The sequence below is a fragment of the Onychostruthus taczanowskii genome, unplaced genomic scaffold (assembly GCF_017590055.1).
Source record: "Onychostruthus taczanowskii isolate IOZ18803 unplaced genomic scaffold, ASM1759005v1 scaffold8, whole genome shotgun sequence".
NCBI classification, from domain to species: domain Eukaryota; kingdom Metazoa; phylum Chordata; class Aves; order Passeriformes; family Passeridae; genus Onychostruthus; species Onychostruthus taczanowskii.
Window position 1 is genome coordinate 11,774,203 of NW_024505892.1, and position 20,689 is coordinate 11,794,891.

The 20,689-nt window shown below is 41.3% G+C and overlaps 1 protein-coding gene across 2 annotated transcripts; it reads left to right on the forward strand.

The window, feature by feature from the left end:
- The first annotated feature begins 12,469 nt into the window (after positions 1-12,469).
- LOC121346191 (vasoactive intestinal peptide) lies at positions 12,470-19,461 on the forward strand. 2 transcript variants are annotated; one of them, XM_041423766.1, is made up of 8 exons: positions 12,470-12,624; positions 13,074-13,195; positions 14,652-14,792; positions 15,176-15,280; positions 15,907-15,924; positions 16,783-16,890; positions 17,544-17,652; positions 19,173-19,461. In XM_041423766.1, exons 2-8 carry the CDS (start codon positions 13,083-13,085, stop codon positions 19,179-19,181), a joined length of 603 nt encoding a protein of 200 aa, XP_041279700.1. In that variant the 5' UTR covers positions 12,470-12,624; positions 13,074-13,082; the 3' UTR covers positions 19,182-19,461. The 2 variants fall into 2 exon arrangements, with proteins under 2 accessions (XP_041279700.1, XP_041279701.1); XM_041423767.1 differs by lacking the exons at positions 15,176-15,280; positions 15,907-15,924 and having other exon boundaries at positions 16,771-16,890.
- The last annotated feature ends 1,228 nt before the right edge of the window (positions 19,462-20,689 follow it).

Genomic DNA, 20,689 nt, shown 5'->3' on the forward strand with positions numbered 1-20,689 from the left:
CCAGTGACTCCACTACAGACCTCTGGCCTCGCTGCCAGGTGGGATCTGCGCATTATTCTGTGCCTTTGCCCTCAAACAGTTTGCAGGTTAAGGAAACAACTCTGGAGGAGTCTGGTTTGTGAGTCTTGTTTCTGCTTTTGACTTCTGTGAAAGCTTTTGGCTTCCCTCAGGTTTCTGACGACACTAGTGCATGACTGTGGCAACGCCTGATGGGCATGGACTGGATTGAGGAGCTATTTCAGTGAACATGTTTCCTGTCTGCATTCCCGGAGACGTTCTGCATCAGAGACATGTTTTCATCTATTTAGCAGCAGAATCAAGTGATTGTGTGCTGAGGGCTGTGAAGGAGCAGTTGCCCTATTTTAGAGCAAGGAGTTCTTTTAAACAAGAGTAGCTTAATCATGAAAGGGATTACGCACAGTGATGGGACTGAGATAGCAGGAAATTGGATTTGCTGATTTAGACATAACCCTGCCTATGACTAGGAACAGTATGGAAAGGCACTGGAATGCAAAATTATTCCTGTCTAGTTCATGTTGGACCTGCATCCATATCAATCCACTTTATTTTATAACAGCATGTTGATGTGTATGAAAGAAGGATGATGCTGCTCTCTTGCTCCAACTTTAGAAGAGCACACACCATAGCTGGCAGTGATATGCTTTTTTTTGACATGTATGGAAAAGTTGCTGATGATTAATTGCACATTGAAATGGGATGGATCTCCTTAGACTGCTTATCTTCTAAAGTTGTTGGTTTTTTTTTTTTAATAAGAGGGAAGAATTCCCTTTAAACCTTTTCTAGACGGACTGTAGATTTTCTTTTCTCCTTTAGTGCTTCTCCATTTAGTTCCAGAGTATCTATCTGTGGATAAGCATGATGATAAAAATACACAAATCTTCACTCTATCCCATTCTTTTGTTGTTCTGCCAGAACTTTCTTATATAGAAAATCACTTTGAGGAATTGATTGGTTTGTGTGTGATAAGCTCTCTAGCACTAGTTTGCCAGCATCAAAGCAATGATCTTTTTTCTTTTTTTTTTTTTTTCCCTAATCCCTTGGGCAAATGTCATGGAAAGATACAGACACCTTTTTGTCAGTACTGAGTGGTAGACAACATTTAGCAAAATTTTGAATTGCCTTGCAAAATTGTCATAACTCCACAATGCACTAAGTCATGATGAAGATACTTTTGGATGATTTTGGGTAATATAAAACTTACTTCTATAAAAATTCCTGTATGCACAAGAATACATTTTTGGGTACTTGTATATACACTAAATTAAAATCTTTCAAAGCTTCTAAACGCTTCTAGGCATTGAATCACTTCTGACAAGGAAACTGAACATTAAATACATTTCCACATCATCTAATCATGTTTGAAATGTATTAGCTTAAAAAAAATTAAACTGTCTCTGAGACACCAAAGTTAAGCATTTTCAAATTTTTATCTCTTTCACCAATACATGGAACCTGCTCAAGGGCAGAGATATTCCCAATAAAACCAAAAATATATAGGAGAAAAATAAGAACACTGTGAAAGCTCAGTGTAGATTGACAGGATTCAACTAATCCAAATTCATTGGAGAATGGCAGATTCACCATGACTTTACAAAATAAGGGAAGTGTGAATGTGTTTGATGTCCTGACAATGTTCCTGAAAGATGCCTGAAATGATCATTCCCGATCCAAAACAAAGCATATGCATCTGCATGCCTTCTCACAGACATTTTATGGGTACTGAAGGCTAGATGCCATCACATACCTTTGAGTGCATTTTTTCAGTTCACAGAGATATAAGTAGATATTCCTGCTTCATTCAAAGCACTTGTAAGACATTAAATAGCTGGGTGATTTAAAAGCTGCTTCCAGTGCTGGGCATTACAAAGATTTAAAAATAATCCAAGAATGTTTCAGACAGACTTGTTATGCTTATACTCAAAATCTGAGTCACTAGCAATAAAAAAGTTTCAAGGCTAACTGTTTATTTAACAGTACGAAACAGTTGTGCTGGTTTTGGCTGGGGTTGGTTAATTGTCTTCACAGTACTAGTACAGGAGCACAGGGATATTTTTTGGATTTGTGCTGAACACAGAGGTGATAAAACAGAAATATTTTTATTATGGCTGACCAGGGCTTACTGCAGAGCCAAGGCTTTTCCTGCTTTTCCTACTGCCACATGGCAAGGTAAGTTGGGGGTGCACGGGAGGCTGGGAGGAGACACAGCAGGGAGAGGTAACGCAAACTGACCAAAAGGATATTCCAGATCACATTATGCCATGCTTAGAATGTATAAAGTGGGGGAAGAAGGAGGAAAGGAGGATTTTTGGAGTGATGGTTTGTCTTCCCAAGTAACTCTTATCTGTGATGGGGTTCTGCTCTCCACCTGCCTGCCCATGGGAAGCAGTGGATTAATTCCCTGTTTTGTTTTGCTTGTGTGCACAGTTTCTGCTTTCCCTATGAAACTGTTTGTTATCTCAACCCACGAGTTTTCTACCACTTACCCTTCAGATTTTCTCCCTGATCCTGATGCTGCAGGAGTGAGTGAGGGGCTGAGTGGGCCTTGGTTGCTGGCTGGGTTAAACTACAATAGTGAATTAAAAGAAAATAAGAAGTATACTGTATTATATATTGCTGTACTTAAGAGGTAGGTTTGCAAATGGGACATGCTAGACACACAACTGAGGGCCTTGCTGCACAAGCCCAATCCAGAGAAATCTTGTTCGCAATCTACCCTTAAACTTCCAAATGCTCTGCCCAACTGCTGGTAGTTTAATCTATATTGCTCTATTATTGGCTGCAGTGAGATTACTCATATATTTAATAACTCTGTTGAATCAGAATATAATTTCATAAAGCACATCATTCCAGTGTAGGAACTAGTTTGATGATAATTTAGGAACAGAATTTTTATCTGCCAAATGACTTCTGTTTCTTGAAAGTTTGTTGCCTGTGAAAACACATGACTACTCTGCCCATCTCGCCTGCCCAGTCTCTCTCTGAGCACGTAAAAATTTTTGTAGGGATATAAGGGTGATCCTGTGATCCTTACATCCTTATGCAGACCCATGAGAGGCTGACAACAAAGGACATGGTGAATCAACACTTGGCCATTCCTTTCTATTATTTGATGTGAGAGCAGGGTTAGGAACCTCTGGATTACAGCCTTGTTTGAGTCTTGGTACTTCTGTTGTTCGACAGAGTTTTTTGCATTATCCCATCTCTCTGGATTATGTGCCTATGAAATTGAATGACAGCAAGAAAGAGAAGTGTTTCTAGAGTCTCACAGATAACGATCACTTCTGGAGAGGCATTTTAGAGGTGGGTTTGGAAAGCAATGAAGAACAAAGACAGTTCTAGCATCAGACAGCCAGTCTCTCCTCTGACTGTTGAGGCAGACATTATAATGATCCCGCTTGTAATCAAGATTGTCTGAAGACAAACTGTCCCCAGCAGGACAGTCTCTTAGAGGCTTGTGAAAACATTATTTTTAATCTTTACTGCCTCTAGACAGCATGAGGAATTGATAAAATGCATTATTCTGATAGATCCTGAGAGATGTCCCTTTGGGTTCAGCTTTGTCTGGAGCTTTCTGGAGGACAAGGAAAAAAGGAGTCTGAATTTTTTTTTAATTACTCCAGTTTCTGGCTTATTTTCGTGCTCTTGAATTTGTACATGACATGCATTTCTGAGTGATCCTGTAACCTTTTATCTATTAGGACAATTTTATTTGGCTATCTTTTACTGTGTGCACAAATTCTGCAGGAAGAATTCTATGCAACCTTATTAGTAAGCACAGTTATTTACTGGGCAGTGTACATAGTAGGTAGCTAAAATATGACTACACTGCACATTTCTATGCTCTTCAGCTTCCAAGCTGACAGTCATTAAGTTTGTCCCAGCCCACCAGCGGTAGTCAAGTTGGGAGATACAGCCCTTGTTTCTGCTTGGGAGTAGCTGATCCTTGACCTTGTGTAGTCACAGACACCTGAGCCACAAGCTGTGCTGAGCTTTCTGAGCCATAAAACTCTGGATGGAGCAATGTGCAGAGGGGAATAGAGGCCAAGACAGGACTGTGGATTCAGCTTCAGTTTAAACTACCTTTTGTCTTAAAAAGCAAACTATACTATTCAACATATCTGTTTCAAGATCTGAGGAAAGGGTAAATAAACCTCCTTGAGCCGATTGTTCTGCTACCATTTCACTCTGAAAGTCTTTGAACCCAGTGTTCAAAGTTATAACAGTTATTGAGTAATGTCAATAGACAAAGAAGCCCTGTCTGGATAATCTTCTAACCATTTTGGAAAGATCCTCCCTGCTCTTTCCAAGCTGAAGCTACTAGAAGCAAACTGAGAGCATCCCTGAAAATAAGCCAGGAAGAATACCTGTAACTGATGACCTTTTCTTTCCTATTCACACCTAGTGTTGTGCGTGTCTGTGAGATAATTATTTATTGTGACATTGTGTGATTTCACATTCATGAAAAATTTTTCTAATAAACCAGAAAATATCTCAGGCCGGACAAAAAAATTACCTGTGAATTGGACTGCTGGAAGTGTACAGGATAATTATCTACTACATTAAATAATACTTGAAAATCCTGTAATTACATGCTGGAAAATAGTTATACAGTTATTTTACTGTGCAGCTATCAATGTAACTGCATGATTGACACAGAGTCACCAAGAGCAAGATTCAAATCTATATTAATAATTTATTAATTCATGATTTAGTACAATTTGAACAGAAAGTTTAGCAAATTTTAAGGTGCTAAAGTAAATGGCTTAAGTCCAACAATTAGCAACATTTTAATATTGGCAATCAATAGTGCTTATTCTGGTGCTGAATGTTTCACTTATTTCTGCAGAAATCACTTTAATTTATTTGTCACATTCAAAAATGCAAACAAACTGCAGAATATAATACACATACACATGCACAATGACAGCACACAGGATGACTATCAAAGGTGTTACTGTGCCTATTAATGTCTTTTATCTTTGTGATGATTGTCATTTCTCAAAATCTCTTAGGAACTTATTAGTATTGCATCTATTCACGTTTACTTAATAAAGGGGAATATATTGACTGTGGTGCTATGTTTACTGGAACACTCTTAATGCTTCATGTAAGATGGAAAGGGTAATTAGCCATTGATGTATTGGCCAAGAAGCCAATTAAACAAGACGTAGGAAGTTATCGTTTGTTCGAGTGACCTGTGGAGTTGATCTAAATGATAAACTAAGTTGGAACTGTATCTGCCTTGTCCACAAAGACTACAGAAACTCTTTCAAAAACAGTCAAGTTCAAATTATAACATTTATTAAGGATGATAAACTAACAAGTTGATACTTTCTTCTATATGGATTCTTTGTGGCAACTAAATGTGAATACAGATTCCCACAGCCATAATAATGTACATTAGGCTTAAAGTAGTGCTAAGAGACAGCACGTTACACTATGCTCTTTATACACATGGACAGTTTTAGAAAACCTCTCTCAGCTCTTTTTCCATGAAGACAATAGTGGTAATTGCTTGAGACTGAAGCATTTTTAGCTTGTTTCTGCTCTAGCTTTTAGATGGTTTCCTTTTTCAGCTTGGTAAATAAAGAACTTGTGATGATTAGGTCAGTTCAAGGGATAAAGTTATCTTGGCATAATTAGCATCTTAAGATGAGCCTTCCAGCCCGACTGACGTGGTTTTTTTTATATCCTGAGCTGGTATGTCTGCTCTCACAATATTCCAGACAGTGCAATAGTAGCAGTATTCACTGAGGAAGACAAAAAGAATTTGTCCACACAGCCTAGAACCAGCATCTTGTATTATACACAGGAAAAAAAAGATCTAATTGGGAAAGTATACCAGTGTTTTCAGCATAGATCTTACGTTTATAACCCATGAAAGATTCCTATCATGTAGTTAAGAATGTGGAAACTGACTAAATTCTCTCATAAGTCATGAGTTCTTTTGCAAAACTGATGCCTTGAGAAGGCTGACCTAGAACAGAGACTAGACAGAATGAAAGAATAAAGTAGGTATTTATTAAAAGGCCTCAATGGATACACCTTGGGCAGTACAAGAGCCCAGCCAGGGCTACACCCAAGATGAACACAAAATGGTCACAAAATGGATGACCGGTCACGAGGTCTCTCACTTTTAAAAGTTCTGGTCCATTAGCATATTGGAGCTAATTGTCCAATTACAGCTTTAGCCCATGAACTCCCATCTTTCTTGTTTTTCTCTCTTAAGTCCACCATTGTTTTTGCTCTTGGGCCTGAAATTTGGATCAGTTGTCCTTGGGTCCCCACCAAGAGAAGGAACTGCTTTGTCTACCTACTCTGTGAAGAGAGCTCACCATCCCCTAATATGAAGCTTAGACCCACACACTAAAGCAGCACACAATCTGAAAAATATAAAAGCTAAAACCTAAGGCATCTGTAGAGGAATTAGTTAAGAAAGCAAAAAGACTTCTGACAGCTTGCCTGCATCTGCATATATGCTCCTTGTCATTAGCATCCTTAGCTTCCCAAGGAAGCTTGGATTCCCCAAGATTCTGATAAACTTGCAGACTATATAAGGTGAGTGTCAGTAGCGAATCACAGTGATATAGGGAACCCTAGGCAGGTTTGGTCTAAGATTTCTAAATTTTGAACTCCACTATGGCACTATTTGTGGGTTTACTTTTACCAGATAATCCAAATGGATTTCGGAGGTTATTTCTAGTCTGCATTCCTTTTGTGCAGGTAGAGACAAAAGGACTTCCATAACATCCCATCCTGTAGGAGAGGTGACAGGTCTCAGAGCATGGGGAAAATGTAGGGACATGGGTTTGAAAGATTGTTCTTAGTATCTGTTTAGATAATTAGATATTAACTTAGAGACATTTACACATGTAAGAACATAATAAAAAATAAAGGGATTTTTCAAAGGTTCACCATAGAAAATCCAGTTTTGTATATCCAAAACCATGAAGAAAAGAGCTGGGTAAAAATGAATGGGAAATTCAGACTGAATGTTATGACATCTAAAATACACATTCTTGTCACATGCAGAGGTTATTTTAGATTTGCCGAGAAGAGGATTGGGTTGGAGGAGCTGAAGGAGGAGGGAAACATACCTGGTGATGAAAGAATCATCTGGTCCTTAGCTGAGGTTTGAAAATTATAACTGTGCTGATAGAAATAGGGCATATTTCAGAGAGCTTGTTCAAAACAGAATATAACACGACCAAATTAGAAACTACTTTGCTTCCTGACAAACTGGATTACCATGTGGTTTTCTGGGCTTTAAGATAAATGGAAACCTTTTAACCAAGTCAGGTGAAACATTAGAAGGAAATTGCTTTGAAAGAAAACCAGATATGTTAAAGCTCCTGTTAAAGCTTGCATAGTCATAGATCCTCCTGTGGTATGAGTGCAGAATACATGTGTCTGATAGTGACAGGGGGATGGCAAAAACATCACATCCATGCTAAAGAATGAGAAGGAATTTGGACCTACACTCCTAGGACAGCTGCATATCTTGAACCAGATGGACATACCAGACAACATAAGCACATGAAGAACAAAATATCTATCCCAAACCGCTTTGGAGTCTTTGAGAGAAGCTGAGATTGCATTCTGGGGTGAAGGAGAGGGGATAGGAAAACACAGAACTATACTAGAAGCATTTGGAGTTTTCCCAGATAATGTCCCAGGCAAGGGGGAAAGAACCTTGGAAGTATCACAGGAGTCAGCAGCTCTCTTGCTGCCTTTTGCTCATCACTACCTCTATTCAGACGTTTTAATCAAGCAGGTCTCTGACATGGATGCTGATGACTTACCCAGACATATGAATGCAAATGGTGGAAGTCTGTTTGGGAGTCATGGGCATAATCCAAATGCTCCAGTAGTTTTGAAAGCTGGTTCTGAAAATTGTTAACCCACACAGATTAATAATGCAGAGGTACCTGGAACAGGAGGAACTTGTTCAAGTGGTGTAGACAGTATCATGTTTGTTAATACAATTTACATGTTGCAGGCATTTGCTTCAGTTGATAACTCTGCTCTGAGGATCCACACTTATGACCTGAAACCAGGACTCAAAAAGGGTGAGAGAAAAAATGAAGGCTCCCCGGCTCCACCTGTGACCCACCTGCAGCCTGGGATCTGAAGTGCTCTAAGGAGAAAGCACTATTCTCCTGAATGTTTGTGTTGCAGAAGAGAACTCATGAGTTTTTAATTAAAAAAAAAAAAATTGTCTGTGTTTTATTCTGCTTGGCATCACATTTCTGAGTCTGCAGAACTCACTCAGGCTAAAGGTATGTGGATTGTACTTCTGTAATAAAACTTACCTAAAAGAACAAACTGATGGTTTTCTCCTTATTTCTTCTGAGAAGCATTCAGAGACAGCTGCAAAGAAAGTGATGCTGGAAAAAGTTTCAGCATTTTCCTTTCAGCATTTCATCCATTTTATCAAACCAGGTGATATTGAGGAATATGAATATTTATGAGAGAGTGGGATCCAGCACTGCAACATGATGCTGAAAGCAGATATTGGAGCATATGCTAATCGTGCCATTAAAGGATTAGAGAAGGCCAGGTTAGTTTATCAATTTTTAGTTGTATTTTTTATTCTTCATATACAGATTCTTGAATTTTCATGTTATCTCTTTTGTGAAAGTTGAAAAAGCTGTTCTGCTAGCTGCTGACTATTAGTGCACCATCAATCTGCTCTATAAGCTCTAAAAACTCATGGATCAATGTGCGGTGGCTATGGGATCAAAGGCAAAGCTTCTGAACTCATCCACAGCAACATGAGCTGTAATGCACAGGGGACATTCTGCTAACCCAATGATTCGTAAGAGAGAGCTCATGAGTCAGTAGAAGTTTCCTTTTCTGATACAATATGAAAGTCCTAAAACAAGTCTCTTAGTATTTTTATCTCTTTTTTTTTCCAAACAAAATGTTAATTCTATTCTGATGTAATTCCCTTTTTCAAATACAATTACATTATAAATTTGGTAAATGATAAGCAGGTCCTTCATAAAACTAAGCTGGTTTCTCTCATGTAAGGATTTGGCTTTAAGAGATTTTTAGCACATCAATTTCAGAACAGTTTTACATGCTAAAAATAGTAAGCAAATCTGACTAACAAACCTTAGAACTCCCAAATTTCTTACTCCAGATGATTTAGCTATTTTAGGTAATACTTGATTTACGTACATTGCACAAGTTTGTATACAAATGGTAAGACAAACTTTCAGAAAACTTTTGCTCTTTGGTGCATCTTGTCTAAATTGGTTTTCCATTATTCCTAAATATTGAAATTTTATAACTGTAACACTTTTATTTTAATATAGTTGCAACTTTTTTTGTTTTATTAAGTGGAATATTAAAGAATAAATTGAAGCAAAAATGGAGAGTAACCAAAAGATATTTGATAACATATAAAATAAAGATAAAAGGTTCAGTAAATGTGACAGTGCCGTGCATCAGGATTCCTATAAAAACCACTGAAAAATACTTGATTTTGCAGGAGTTGCCTGTGTTTAATTATTATCCTCGAGATGCTCTCAAGCACTATTTTCTCCCAAGTGACACTTTCCTGAAAGGGCACAGGTTTTCCAGTACAAAATAGTGGGAGCTACCATCCAAAAAGGGATTTTCTGCCTAGATCTTGGAGGACTCACTTAGGACATCAATGGAAAAGGGTCTTTTCTCCATCTGTATGTTTATAAAGAATTATTTTCTTTTAATGACTTACTGCTATCAAATGTTGAAATAGTAGTGTGTGTAAGCTTCAGGAGGAAAAAAAATGGAAAAGATAGAATTTGGATTGCCATCCCAAACCTTTGTCAGTCATCCCAAACCAACCTCCTTCAATGAAAGTCCTTCCTGTGAGGAAGGACTGAGAAAGGGGAGGTGGCATCTGTTCTTCAGTTTGTCTTCAAGAGGAGGAGTTGGTGGCTTGCAACAGGATGCTGAAGGGAAATGCAGGCAGTTGTTAGTGCAGCTGAAGGGTGCTTGGGGCATTTGGGGCCAATTCAAAGCTCCACTGGAGACTTCCTGAGTAAACAAGAGGACCCACTTGATTCCCCTATGATTCAGTTTCTTGTCCATAGAATAGGGAAAATAGATGGCATTGTTAGATTAGATGCACTACATATTTCTCAGATCCTTAAGGGAGCCCTAGAGAGGTATCTTTATCAACACTGTCATCCCTAGAGATGTTCTGAGGCCATTCTGAGGCTGCTTTAGCCGGCCTAACAGCATGTTGTCCAACCTAGTGTACTACCTGCAAAAACAAAAGTTACAGCAAGCCAGATTCACCAGGTACGGTATGGAAGGGTGCAGTGCGGTACATCACAGCCACAAATGGCTCAGTGTGGTAAGACAGCCCGGACTTGCCAGTGATTCTCCAATTTTTAGTCTATACACATCTCCTCAGAGCACGCAGCCACCCATACTGCACACACATAGCAAATGACAGCAGACTTGTTTTTCGCGTATCCCCTAGACTGAGTTGGCTGCTCCCCTCCTCCTGCCAGGGACCGCAGTCCGCAGGACTCCTGCGAGACCCCCTCTACAGGCTGCGCTGGCTCAGGCTTGCTAGCGCAAGAAGAAAGGAAACTTCTTTCTTCTCCGCTTCCTGCTGCCAGCAGCCTTTGGCTTTTCCCGCAGCGGCGCCCTCGGCGGGAGCGGGACTGAGGAGAAGGAGCGGGGCTGGGAATTGGGGCTGAGGAGCGGGAGCGGGGACAGCCGCGGGCTGCCGAGTGCAGCCTCCCCTCGCCGCTCCAGGCCAGGGGACTGGGCATCCGCACACCTCCCCGTGCCCCGGGCACGCGTCCCTACGCCACCCAGGAGATGGCTTTCTCCTTCCTCTCTCCTCTTGCGAGTAGTTGAGTGAAGACCACCGGGCTTCCCCAGGTCGTGCACACTGCACAACGCCTATGCGCCCTAGCCGGGATATTTCTGAGGTGAGGGGAATACGGTGCCATTGATGCTCATCCCGCCATTCCGGAGCAGAATAGCTCCTTCGACCCCTAGTTATGTAGTAACAAGGGGAAAATTTCCTGAAATTAGACTACTGCAGGAACTCTGGTTTTAGTCACAGCTGTCATCCGAGAAACAAATTTCCAGGCATTTTTAATCTAATTCACTTATTCTTTATGTAACTGAATTAGAAAATGTGATTAAGCATCGCAGAATCTTCGCATTGAGCCTGCCTAACCTTTAGTGAAACATGAAACAGAAAAACTTATTAGAAGTAAGAAGAAATGGTGAAATCGGCTGTGTGGATTTGGTACAATCGTTACCGACTGAGTAGGATTAGAGGCACAAAAGCTCAAGAAAAAAAAGAAAAAAGGGGGGAAAAAAAAAGGGGGGGGGTGAAGTGGATGATTATCTTTACAGCTGAAATTCTTCCGCGATTGTTTGGCAAATATTTCAGGGCAGGCACCGAAAAGATACGGTGGGATACTGAAGAGGTGCTTGCTGGAGCAGCGCCGTCCTGCCGGCCCGCCCGCGGGTCCCACGCCCACTTCCCCCGTGTTTCTTTCCCTGCTGCCCACAGATCTCTCTGAGGCAGGGAAATTCGAAGGAGAAAAATCAAAGGCTTGAAACCGATTCTCCCTTGCTGTGGCATCCGCGAGGTCTGGGCTTAAGACACCTTAGAAGGAAGAGCTGATCCCCCTCCTGCTCAGGGAGGTTTAACATACGCTCCAGCCGCGTTCCCTGCGCGCCCGCGCAGCGCGTGCCGGCGCTGGGATCCGCGGAACCGTCACAAGCACCCGCCGTGCTCGCCTGCACCAAGAGGCGCTTGGATGTGGGGGTTAATCCGTGTTCCACGGAACACGCACGCAGTTTAAACAAGATAGCGAAGAGTAGAAAGCACCTCGACACCTGCTAAAACCAAACTAAAACCCGTAGGAAAATTTTGTTTTTCAGACCAGCTCCCTGCGCACCTCGGGCGGGAACCCGCATCAGGGACTTACATGTGCCGGGGGCAGAGAGGGACCAGCTTAACACGGAAACACTGCCGGGGAGCCAGGGAAAGGAGCAACCCCGCGGCGCGGAAGGGGCTCCTCAGGGAAGCACGGGGGCTGGGGGATTACGGGCTGGGAGCGGAGGGGCCCGGAGAGTGCAGCCACCTTCGCTCCGGCTATCCCGGGTGCGGGCAGGGATGCGCGGTGTGGCGCGCCCGCAGACCCTGCTCTCCCGCCTGGCCAGGCGGAATCACCCCTCCGACGGGGCTCCACTCCTCCAAAACTATGTCATTAACATAAATCAAATAATGGCCGAGGGGGTGAGGGGGAGGGGGAAGAGGTACGCGACTGCTCATGTGTTAAATATAAGTCTCTGACTGTCCTGAACAAAGCGACCGTCCCCTTGGGAAGGGTGACGTCTCTCCAGTAACGTGATTGCTTCTTCGGAAGCAGAAACGTGTAAACGCTATAAAACGCGGTGGCGCGGCGGGCAGCTCAGAGCGTGCGGCGAGACGGAGCCCTCCTCTTCATCCTCCTCCTCCTCCTCACCCTCTGCTGCCGCCGCCCCGGCAGCCGCGCAGCGGAGCAGAGCGCACTCCCCCAGCACCGCTCCGCTCCGCGCCCGCCCAGCCAGACCCACCGACGGACTCGCGGCTCCGTGAGTAACTTTCTCCCCGACGCAGCGGCAACTTCCAGCGCATGAGGAAGGATGTCCCCGTCCCGTACCCTCGCTCCTCTTCGCCCCTCCCGGACCTGCAGGGAAGCCAACCCGGCCGTCGGGGAGCGGGGAGAGATTCTGAAAGCCCAAGGCAGCCGGGGCGGGACCCTCTCTTGTTACCGCTTAAGTCGCTGAGCCCCGGGCACCGCTGTCCCTCGCACCGGGCCGGGGTCGCCTTCGGGAATGCCAGCTCTCCCTGACCGCGCGCAGCTGCCCCGCCATCGCGACCCTGCCGGCCGGCGGCATCTTTCGGGACAGGGACTGGGGTTGGGAGCGGGGCCGGGGCAGTCGCTCGGCGGTCCGAGGCGAAGTCCCGGTGCCCCAGCGCGGGGCCAGCGGGTGCGGGAGGGCCGGGTCGGAGGGTGACGGCTGCGCTCTTCCCTCCGCAGGTGGCGGCCATGGAGCACCGCGGCGCCTCCCCGCTCCTCCTCGCCCTCGCCCTCCTCAGCGCCCTCTGCTGGCGGGCGCGGGCGCTGCCCCCGCGGGGCGCCGCCTTCCCTCCCGTCCCGCGGTAAGGCCGCGCTCCGCTCCGCGCCCCGAGCCCCGCTCCGCGCCCCGAGCCCGCAGGAACGGGGGGCCGAAGGGGCTCTGACATGCGCCACTCCTCCGCTGCGCCCTCCCTAGGAACGCGCAGTGCGGCGCTTGCCGTCGGGTGTTTGCCCGGGATCGGGCGCGTGCGCGGGGTCCCCGCGGCGAGGCTGCGGTCAGGCGCCCGCCGAACCTCCCCGGTAAAAGCTGTCGGGACACGCAGGCACCTCCCGAGGCGGCTGCAGCCCCGCTGCCCCACGGGCTGGGTCGCGGTGTGCGCGGGGAGCGGAGGCGATGTGGGTCACGGTGAGCCCTGGGACGGGAACGGGCCCATGGGGACAGAGCGGGGGGCAGGATTTGTACCTCTGCGCGCTTCCCGCGGCTGAAGTTGGTGTTAGTGGTCCATGTATCTGAATTAAATCAGATGGCAGAATGGTACGGCTTGCATTTAGGTAAGAGGGACATAAAGTGTAGAAGGACCAATGGAAAACAGGCAAAAAAAGCACTGACTGACTTCCAAAAGGTGTGACTTGAGCCGGTTTGTTTTACCCAGCAACTTTGCACCTTTTTTTTTACCAGACAGAAGACTTACATGAATCAGACATATAAATAGTGCTAAAAGTGACTTTAAAATTACGAGGGCATTAGTCTATCTTAGTTTTAGTTATGTGACTTTTGCATGTCATCACACGCAGGGGTTTCCTACAATGATTTCCTTGTCTGCCACAGAATGTCAGAGCAGCCAGAAGGAATGATGCCAAACCACTGCTATGCAGTCAGACTGCCCTTGATTAAATATGACACTTCATAAGAAACTGCAGAAAATGTGAAGTAACTGTACATCAGTTTATACAGAGCAATTGCCATGATACATTTGAAGAGATTAAAAGATTTTTTGGCTTCTAACATGAGAGAATAAAAACATGTAGAGATACATGACTGCACTTTTTATTTAGTTTGAAGTTCTTGGTGTATTTGCTTTCTTTGGAGAAGGCCTAAGAACTGTTTCATTCTGCATTTCAATGCACATCTTATATTTAACTGGGAGGTAAGTACGTCACAGGAGCAGTTTTCACTTTGCTTGAGTGGAGGCTGTTAATTTCATCCACCATTTACACAAAATGCTGTTGTTAGAAAAAGCTTCACAGTTGTCACTTGTGCTGTGATTGTCATACATTATGCACTGGAATAAATTGCATTCAGTGACAACATTTATCTAGAAAATATAAATTTGAAACAAGGATCTGTTATGTCAATTAATCTACAATTAAGCCTGGATTCTATCTGAAAGTGATTTTTGAATTATCCAGATTTCATTTAAATGCCTTACTGATGAAAGTAGGTAGATGTGCGTTTTGGCACAAACCAGAATGTTATCTCTGGTAAAGTGTCGCATGTCCTCAGCTAGCTGTACTTTACACAGTTTCTTTCTCCAACAGATTGGGAAACAGAATGCCTTTTGATGGAGCCAGTGAACCTGACCATGCCCGTGGGTCACTAAAGTCAGAAGCAGATCTTTTGCAGAACACACTACCTGAAAATGAGAAATTCTATTTTGATCTGTCCAGAATTATTGATAGGTGAGTTTCTTTATTATCACAAATACAAAAGATGATGGACTACTTGATTTCTGCCAAAAAATCATTCACATTTTCAAACTGAGATTAGGAAAGGAAGACTCAATTATGGAAGAAAATCCCACAGCCACTGCTTGCATAGTGGTAGCAGTAGGGATGTCGGCAGAAATATTGATTGTATTGCCATTCTGGCATGATGAATGCATTCACTTTCCAGGAAGGAGTAAAAAGTATATTGTGAAAATCTGAAAGTTATTTTATGAAATTAGTTCCCTTTAATATGTGCAACAGTTAAATAAAGGAAAGCAGTATGTTTGCAAAATGAACGCTATCAAAATTATATGAACCCAGGCTGTATTGTAGAGTTTATTTATTGTCCATTTCAGAAATGCAAGGCATGCTGATGGAATTTTCACCAGTGTCTACAGCCATCTTTTGGCTAAACTTGCTGTGAAGAGATATCTGCATTCGCTTATTAGAAAACGAGTTAGGTGAGGTGACACATTAGGTAGATTTTTTTTTCCTAGCTGGCTTTATTGGCAATTTTTTTTACCCTTCTGTATCCAAGGTCTCCTTCTTTTGATTTAGAGATACCAAAGAGAAGCTTATATAATTATGGGGGAGCTAAAAATCCTATGTAAGTATTTAGTGATATTACTAAATGAGTATGTTACTATTTATTCCTGACACAGCCGTGAGAGTTAGAGCAACAGATACTGCACAAAGCGTGGATAATGTGTACTGGAAATGTTATAATGGTTATCGTGCAGAATTGCTAATTGTTTTTTTTGGTAGTGTTTTTGCTATCTTGGTGGATGAGTGGCAAAAGTAAATACAAAGTGATTGATTACTCAGTACTTAACAACAGGGAAATACACAATGAAATCAATAAATGATTGGTTTATAGTGAAAAAGTAAAGGTATAGTTCTTTTCTGCTGTAGAACACATTGACAGGTATTTGTGATATCTGTATTGCAGCAGAATTCAAAAAAGAATGAGGCAAATTTGTAGACTAGGGGTCTGGATGCAGCTTCCAGACCAATATGTCAGTAAACTAATGGGCACAGGGTGCTGGGTAGGATCACTGTATACTTCCCTTGTTTTCAAATCCATAAGCAGCAACTGTGAGCCACTGTGACGATACCACTGAGTACCTACTTCACAACCTTCTCAAAAGCCGAGTAAAAATTAGATCCTCCGTTTGTCAGTGCTGCCTTTGTTCCAGAACATACAGTTCCAGTTTCTCATATGCTGTAAACTAACATAGATCGTTTAAAATAGAACACCCTGACATGTCCCAAGATTGTGCATGAAGAAAAGACCCTCAGGTTTGGCTTTCATAAGGTGTATTTTGTCTTCTGAAACCTTAGAACAAGCATTTATAGCTTTATGTGATGATGCACTCTAACTTTCCTCGGTGGCAGACTCCACCCCCGCTGAGTTCAGTGTGAACAGTGATGAGGTCCTTAAGAGCTTATTGCAACTTAAACCAGGTTGTACCTTGGCATTGTATTGAAATATATTCACACAAATTACAGAAATTAGAATAAAGTCTGTTTATTGAAAAGTGCAACCTGGGGTGTGAGAACAGGCAGGAATCATGAAATTCACACTTAACCACTTGGTCTTGCGGAACTCCTGGGACAAGGACTTTAGAAATCATTGACTATGTATCCTAATTGCATAGGCCATGGCAAAACTTAGATGAGAAAACATCGGTGGAAGGTGTTCCCCAAAAAGCTGAATAACAATTTTTGGAATTTGATCCGTGTTATTAAAATACATAGTAAGCAGTGGAAGCAGTGGCTTTTTCTCAGCTGAAGAAAGATCCGAAGTCATAGATGGAAATGAAAGCTGAATTGAAAATTTGATTTTATTAGGCTAATCAATATAATAAAGCTTATTTCAATCATTTAATGGTGTTTTCTTTTAAACAGATGTCATCTGTTAACTTTTCCTTTGTAATTGTTGTGTTGCCAGCTCCCAGGACAGTCCTGTCAAACGCCACTCTGATGCTGTTTTCACTGACAACTACAGCCGCTTTCGAAAGCAGATGGCTGTGAAGAAATACTTAAACTCAGTTTTAACTGGAAAAAGAAGGTACTACAAGAAAGCACATATGTATTCTTTCCATACTTTTATGGCATCAAGACAGAAAAAGTTTACCTCCATGTATGTATACAGAGAGGATAAACAAAAGGCACGGAACATTAATGACTTGATAGCATAGTTTACAGTGTGGTTTTTAAATGGAGACAACACTTTTTCCCTGGCTGGAACAGACACCACAATCAGAATAGAAGAATAAAGAGGAGATAGCATCTGGCAACTTAAACAATCTTCCAACAGATACTTAAATACTTTTTGTTTAGAAAAAATCTTCTTAAGGAAAAAAAACATGTAGTTATGGAACATGAACAACAATTTTGTAAAGAAATATGTTGAAAATTTGCCTCTCTGTGAACACACGAAATGAAAATTTAAAAATCCTTAAAGGACTATATGTCCTCATCAGTATAGGTGAGATGTGCCAACATACATTTTTATAGACCTTGTATTCTGTGTGTATGTTCACTCATTTAGACAACTGCATTTAAATATCATGTCTCAGTATTCATTAAACATGCAATTTCATATGTTCTGTAACACTGTGGTTTAAGTATAGAAAATGTAGAAGCTACAGTTAGAAGAAGGCTTTGCTTTCTTTGCTTTTTCTTCTGAGATCAATAAAACTTGTTTCTGATCCACAACAGCCAGGAAGAGCTAAATCCTGCTAAACTTCGAGATGAGGCAGAACTTCTTGAACCATCCTTTTCAGAAAACTACGAATCTGTAGATGAGCTGCTGAGCCACCTCCCACTGGTGAGATGCCAAGATTGCCTTTTCTCTTGCTATCTGTTGCTTGACTTGACCCATAAAATGACATTAATCATACATGGAGTGTGGCCTGTCAGAAAATCAGCATTTTCTAGGAAAGGGAGTCATATTCCATGAAAAGCTTTGTTTGTAATGTAAGAAACATTATTATTATTCAACAAAATAATAGTTTTAATAATAAGTGTTATCACATGATTGCTGCTATTGAAAATTCCTAATTAAATGGCACTGTTCATAATGCGCCTAACTCACTTGGGTGTTTCAACCAGTGAGCACTGCAGAATAAAACCAGAAGTGACTCATTTTTAATTACAAAGATCATTATTTCTTCAGAGAACAAACTTGAGGATATTTCTTTTAATTAAAAAAATGCTGCAGATTTTGTTTAACATCTTTTTCATTGGAAAGTTGTCCCTAAAACTAAGAGCATCAGCAAGATGAGCCTTATGCATTAAGAAAGTACTTGACATGCAAATCTTGCAGTAAATGTTTTCCATTTAGCTACTACTATTTTTTCTAAAATCATTCACAATTATTTTCTTTTTAGTTTACTCAAACATAATGCCTTCTACATCAACACTTGCAGGAACAAAATATTGAAAGAGTAAGGTAGAAGCAAATTTGGCTTGGTATTGTTGAAAATGGTTTATGAAATTGATGATTGGATAGTTTTTGGCATTCAGCTGTGTCTCAGAAAGTAAGAAAAAAAGATTAAAAGGCTATTCTTGAAGATAAAATTTGGATAAATGTCTTTTCTTGTATCATCCCAAACCACCCATCCCTCTGACCCAAAAAAGATGTTGTTTCCTTGCAAGACTGAAATAAAATGAGAAGATGTTCTTTTCCTTTCCACAAATGTGGCAATTCCTCTAAGTTCTTGAAGTTTAGAAAGGACATAAACTGCTTGTGCACTGAAGAATTAAATAATTTTTAAGCATAATTATTCTAGAAAGAAATGATCTTTCCAGACAAGACTAATGCAAGAAATATCTGCTCTTGGATTTTGCAGCTTCTCAAAGTTCTGGCATTAACTAAGGAAGAACGAGTAGTGGTGCAGCAACTTCCTGAAAACATTTTCAGTCCTTTCCATTTTTATTGACTTTACTGATGAGGCAGATCTGCTTGTAGGTGAATCAGTATTGACTCTTACTTGCCATTTTATTGCAGTGCCCTGTTGCTAATGTAGTGTGGAAAGAGCAGCCTGAGTTTGTGTATCCATTTCATGGATACAGGTTTTCTCAAAGTGAGCAATTCTGTGCTGTAGGCTAATCTGCAGTAACATTTTTCTCTAGTCTTTCAACCTTTCATTTCTGATCCCACGGTCTTGTCTGAGTGTAATGCCCAGCAAACTCCTGTGAGCAGCCACATCTCAGCTTGTCAGTCCCAAGCACAGCAATTGTTTTGTATCAAGTGTCACTCAATGCCTGCTGTCTGCCCTCGTACACCTCATGATGCAACTGCTTGCAAAAGTGACTTCTAAAGCACATCTCTCCTTTGCTTTTCAGGACCTCTGAAGGACACCTGGTAAAGTCTATGACAAGAACAAGCTATTTTTGAGTTCCACATAGTATTTCAAAGAGATGACTTTAGTCATCAAACCAGAACAAATATGTTGTGAAGTGAAAGTTGTGATATATTTGTTTCTTACGTAATAAAAGTTGATATTTACATTGTAAATATTACTCTAGCATTCTCTACTGAAAGCTGTACATATGGATGCCAGTTGAACTCATGAGAAGTCTGTGAGTCCATATGCTGTAAATCCTTTACTTCAATAAATTCATTTGAAAATGAGTGTGCAGCTGAAAAGAGCCCATCATGACTAATTAATTGGCTTATTTTAGGTGCGCTCCAACTTCAGACAGACAAGTGTAATAACAAGGAAACATTTCTAGATAACCTCATAAAGAACATGTAATAACATGAGGGGAAGAATGTCCAAAGTGTGTAAAACTGCTTTACAAAGATCTCTGGAGGTTATTGCCATGAAATGCTTTTCTAGCAGTTTACCAAGCAACCAAACAACTAGAAAAAATTCATAAGAATTAAAAAATTTTTGACCTCCAGTAGTATCTACTTCTGGTATATTTACTTCTGGTTCACATTTTTAATATTTCACAGTGTATAAATTATATTAAGACCAGAAATATCTCCTTTATTCAGTTGTGTTTCAGATGATCTGGGGCTGACAAAGTGCTAAAAGAATGCAATCTTTTGACTTGTTTGATGCCTAAAGTCATCAGTTATTCTATATTTAATTGTCTTTAGCTTTGATGATGAAACTATTGCTTATATATAAAATAGACCTGAAGACAGTTTACTATTTTTTCAGAATGAATGTAATTTACAGAATATGCAGACAATAAATAATTTTATTATCATGGCAAGCTATTACTGGTTTGAATCAGTGCTACAGCTACCTGGAACAACAGAGGTTCCTGTAAGTGCTGTCTGTACTGTAGTAATAGGGGAAGATAATATTTTTAACTGATTTATGTTATATTATTTTAGAAAGACAACTAATTTGGCCTACAGTCCTCTTTTCTGTAGCTTTCTATTGTTGCAGATGACCACAGAACTGAAAATTTGCAGCTGTTTGAGTCACAGCACTGATGCAGAAAGTAGAAAAACTTATCAGACCTACTTACAAGCTCGATTTGGAATTTCAAGTACATTTATAAATCATACATATGCACATATAGACAGCGATAAAACTGATTTGCAAGTTTCACTTACAAGTTTACTGTTCTCATTTAGAAAGAAACTTCTAACATGATAAAATCTGAGATTTATGGAGACTGGTTCTCATAAATATGTAGCCCTCCGATTTGCAATTTTTTTTTGAATATTGGCAACTGCATGCCAAAAGAAAAACAGCTTTCACAGACCAGGTGCTAATATTGCTATTTCTATCTAGCCTTGACAGAATCTATTTCAGCCTAAGCCAATGAGTGTTTCACAAAATTATATTTTCACAAAAGACATAATTTTGAAGTCTGCTCTTGAAAAGTGGTTTTCCACC

Bases quoted from the DNA above. Each gene is read 5' to 3' on its own strand.
- LOC121346191 (XM_041423766.1), top strand. From the start codon at position 13,083: ATGGAGCACCGCGGCGCCTCCCCGCTCCTCCTCGCCCTCGCCCTCCTC. The intron at 14,793-15,175 runs GTGAGTTTCTTT...TGTCCATTTCAG, and splicing joins CTGTCCAGAATTATTGATAG to AAATGCAAGGCATGCTGATG. The intron at 16,891-17,543 runs GTACTACAAGAA...GATCCACAACAG, and splicing joins GTTTTAACTGGAAAAAGAAG to CCAGGAAGAGCTAAATCCTG.